Source organism: Azolla caroliniana, unplaced genomic scaffold, assembly GCF_043228905.1.
Source record: "Azolla caroliniana isolate FFs.n. ecotype wild unplaced genomic scaffold, voAzoCaro1.0.p SCAF_21, whole genome shotgun sequence".
Lineage (NCBI taxonomy): Eukaryota > Viridiplantae > Streptophyta > Polypodiopsida > Salviniales > Salviniaceae > Azolla > Azolla caroliniana.
Window position 1 is genome coordinate 4,238,899 of NW_028230456.1, and position 4,154 is coordinate 4,243,052.

The 4,154-nt window shown below is 34.3% G+C and overlaps 1 protein-coding gene across 1 annotated transcript; it reads right to left on the reverse strand.

Annotated features, from left to right (window-relative positions):
• Positions 1–1,532: 1,532 nt before the first annotated feature.
• On the reverse strand, positions 1,533–3,741 carry LOC147850436 (uncharacterized). The gene is made up of 3 exons (XM_087336748.1): positions 2,909–3,741; positions 2,240–2,473; positions 1,533–2,073 (listed from the first exon to the last, which is right to left on the reverse strand). The coding sequence occupies exons 1-3, from the start codon at positions 3,677–3,679 to the stop codon at positions 1,627–1,629; spliced, it is 1,452 nt and encodes a 483-aa protein (XP_087192874.1). The 5' UTR covers positions 3,680–3,741; the 3' UTR covers positions 1,533–1,626.
• Positions 3,742–4,154: the final 413 nt, after the last annotated feature.

Sequence of the window (4,154 nt, forward strand, 5' to 3'; positions counted from 1 at the left end):
CCAATAGGTTAGAGGAAGTTACCTCTGTTCACAGTCTCCTCTCAAGGATCGTTATAGAAATATCATCACCCCTGGTCCTTGCCATGACCACTTCTTTTGTATATAATATTCTCAGATTTTACATTTTTGTAGCCCTTCGATGCTTTTCTTAATACTAATGAAGGAAATCTTTTTGAAAAATAAAAATAAAAAACAAAAATATCATCATCATATAATAATGATATACATATGTATATTCTCAAATATTTATTCTTTATTAATAATATTAGTTGAAATTTGATTGAAATTTTAAACAATAACCTTTATTAAATACTTCAAGAGCGTAAACTCTAGGTTTGATTTTAATGTTTTAAGTTTTAATTTAAAACTAAAATTTTTACTTACCATTTTAAGTTAAAACAAAAAAATTTACTAACCTTTTTTTTATAAAAATAACCTTTTTTTTTCATACTTATTAGTAAAAACATTAACCCGATATTTATTTTATGTATTTCATTATCTTTGTGAGGTACTTATGTTTATTTGTGCATCTTTGTGTACTTTCTATAGTAGTGAAATGTATAATAGTGAAACATCATATAAAGCTTTTCATTATTAAAATTTGTATGTCAAATGACATGTTAGTTTTTGCACTCTCATGTCATATGAGTCTATGACATACATCTTTCAAAAATGCCTGTCCAAAAACTTTAATACTAGCCTGTCAAATTCAGGCCTTGGACGGGTTTATGAAAGGAGCGGACTTACCAACAATAGGAGTGACTTTCCAAAATTGAAGTACAAAATAGTTACTTAGTAACTGATAGCTCTTTGTCAAATGAATGCACTAGCTGAAATAGTTTTAATTCAGAAGGGTTGAAGAAAAAAACCAATGCAAATGCAAGCACACATGGGTATCCTTAATAGTCTAAATTGTGCGAAATACACGCCGATCATATATTGCAAGGATATGCCCCTTGCATATGCACTGACTTGTGCTAGCTGTCGTTGCCAAGTACCTTCAGTGCTAGCAAAGCAATTTCCATCTACAATTGTTTAACTTCTTCCATTCATACGCATGGAAATGCCACATGAATCTTGGTAATTGTGAGAGGGAATAGTATTAATGCTTAATAAAATCAAATTTAGATTCTGCACAAAACTGAAGGACTTAAGTTACTAACGATTGCCAGTCCTTCGGTTAAAACAATAAAAGTAATCAGTGTTTCAGTGTATCCCGAAAAAACTGTTCTATGTTGATCACCACAGTAGAATTAGAAGCCTAATCTGTTTGCATGCCCTTCATATAATAAAAACTCATGAATAAGAGAGTGATATAAAGTTTCAGTAAGTAGAGCCATAATTTGTGCACATGGGCTTTATATATCTATCTATCTATCTATCTATATATATATAAACTTAAAAAACTCTTGACTATCTATCTATCTATATATATATAAACTTAAAAAACTCTTGAATAAAAAATCAAAACCAACTTCCAAAAACATTTCTACATAGCTTTCTATGTCCTCCTCAGCTTAACTGCAATCAAGTGAACAAATACCAATATTTCTTTACATGGAGCATCAAGCTACAATCATTTTTGGAAGAATGCACACTGAAGATAGTGAATATTCTCATTTTACACTACTTTGCCCTCTTTTTTCTATCCTTTTTGGACTTGTCTTCCTTTGTGCGCTTATCGCCATCTTTCTTTCGATGTTTCTTATCTTTTTTATCTCGCTTAACTTGAGCCAATAGAGCTAGAGCTTCTTCCACTGTTGTCACATTGTCAGGCAACTCAGATGTTTTCTTCTTATTGTTATTATTCAGTTCACCACCAAGATGTTTAGCATTCACTCCGCTTCCATGTGTCATCCATGCTGGCAAAACCATTGATCTGCCTCTTCCAAATCCAGGCTTTGTAGAGAGCACTTTACCTTGTGAAGATTCAATAGGCTCCTCTAACAATTCATCTTCTTCCTCAGGAATGAGCTCATAGGTTTTGTCTCCAGAAGCAAAACATTCCGTCTTCAAGTGACCATGACCTCCACATCTTGAACAGACTACATTGTAAATTGCATCTAAAACAAGCTGACCATGAGGAAAAATGACAAGGATTCAGATATAAGCACGTAAGACTATTGAGATGGATTTCATAGTTTACAAATGGTATGTGTAGTACTCTTTAAATTCCTAACTAAGTGTGAGTTAAAAAACGAAACTAGAAATTGACAGGGTCACATAAATCAACGCTTACTCTCTTGGGATCTGATCGGCTTCCCTTAGACTTTTGCTGTTGGTCAAGTTTTACATTGCTTGGATCTAGATCCTTTCCTGTGCTTTGAGATACTAGTTTCAAAGAACATCCGATTTTCACATTACCACCTTCATCTTTCAATGATATCACTTTCACCCACACCTCATCACCTTCAGATGCAATGGTTCCTATAGCTTGCACCTTCACTTCATCTGAATCCTCCCTGTCTGTCACCTGAGAGTTATGTTATCTCGAGATTCTTATTGATGTATTAGGTTTGGTATTTTTATTGATGATTCACATCGAGATCCTTTCATTGTATTTCTTTTTGAGAATGTTATGGAGTCTTATATGTGAAATAGTTCTAATCTGCACGTACACATTAACTATAAGAGAGAACTTAATAGAATACTAAAGAGAGTAATGGAAATCCAAAATTCTTACTAATATAGTCTTGAGATTCTTATCGGTTTATTAGATTTTGAACATTTTCATTGAAATTAACGATGAAATATGTTCCTCATATGCATCTTGATGTTGAACTTGAATTGATAACTTCACAATTTATATCATGCTCATTGAAAATATATATTAAATATGGTCCATTATCTAGATAGTCATATTTTAGCTTAAATTAAAAACTTTATAATATATTGGGAAGAAGCAAACCTCATGGTCACTAAGATGTGATACATGAACCAGCCCTTGCTTGAAAAAGCCTTCGATTCGGACAAAAATACCAAAAGGCCTAATAGATTGAACCTTTGCTCTGTAGATAGAATAAAGATCAGGCAAATTTTGGTCATTTGGGCTAGAATCACCATATCGATGTGCAAATCTATCTTTTTCTGTATTTCCACTACTCTTCATCCCATGTTTAAATCTATCATCCCCAAAGTCATCTTCTCTTTTCCTGCCACAATGTCTTTCTTCACCAGAATCATCTTCTCTTTTCCTGGTATATCGTTTTCCTTCTCCAAAATCAGTTTCTCTTTTCTCTCTATAATGTCTTTCTTCACGAAAATCTTCCTCTCTTTGCCTACTATAATGCCTTTCTTCATGGTCTCTACTACGGTAAGAACTTGCTTTCTTTACAAGGGACTCTTCATCTCTACTTATTCTGCTTCCATCATCTTTCCTTTTCCGACCATGTCCCTCATCATATCTGTCTCTGTCTCTGTCTCTGCCTTTGTTATCCCTGTTTTCTCTGTCTCTAATATCCTCGATCGGAAGCTTCTGATAAGAGATTTTTCTTCGATCAATACGTCTTTTACTTTCATCCTCACTGTCCGAGATACCGTGCCTATCTTTCTCACTGTTTCCGGAATCGATTCTGCCGGAAGTCCGAGAAGACCCCTGTGGCGGAGAAAGAGAGGGGCTTCTTCTTAGTCGTCCGTCTCGACGTCTCCGTTCGTCATCTGCTTCTCTGTCGCCCGCCATCGCTACTTGATCGACCTTCTGTTACAAACACTGTTTTATTATTTTTATTATTATTATTATTTTTTAAAAACAGAAATGCAGAAAAAATGGGATGGCTTTTTCTTTTGGGACTCTCTTCTAGGAATGTAATGTAATGTGATGAAATGCAATGAAATGTTATGTAATGCAATGAAATCTTATGTAATGTAATGTAATGTGATGAAATGCAATGAAATGTTATGTAATGGAATGGAATGTGATAAGAGTGCACCACACTGGCTCGACCATTTCATTATCGATCGTACCTTGGATCTAAATAGAGCAAACATTACTTCCGGCTCGGGTTGTTGCGAAACCCCATACATACATACATCCCTTGCAAGAATAGTTACAAAAGAAAATTCCCTTTAGAAAACAGGGTTTACAACGTGATCGCAAAATGATAGTGACTATGAGAAGCGTTTATGATGGTTGTAATGGAGGTAGACCGGTAAAG

Excerpts from the sequence above, each read along its gene's own strand:
- LOC147850436 (XM_087336748.1), bottom strand. The coding sequence starts at position 3,679 with ATGGCGGGCGACAGAGAAGCAGATGACGAACGGAGACGTCGAGACGGA. Across the intron at positions 2,474-2,908 it reads CACATCTTAGTGACCATGAG|GTGACAGACAGGGAGGATTC; the intron begins GTTTGCTTCTTC and ends CATAACTCTCAG. Across the intron at positions 2,074-2,239 it reads GCCGATCAGATCCCAAGAGA|CTTGTTTTAGATGCAATTTA; the intron begins GTAAGCGTTGAT and ends CCTCATGGTCAG.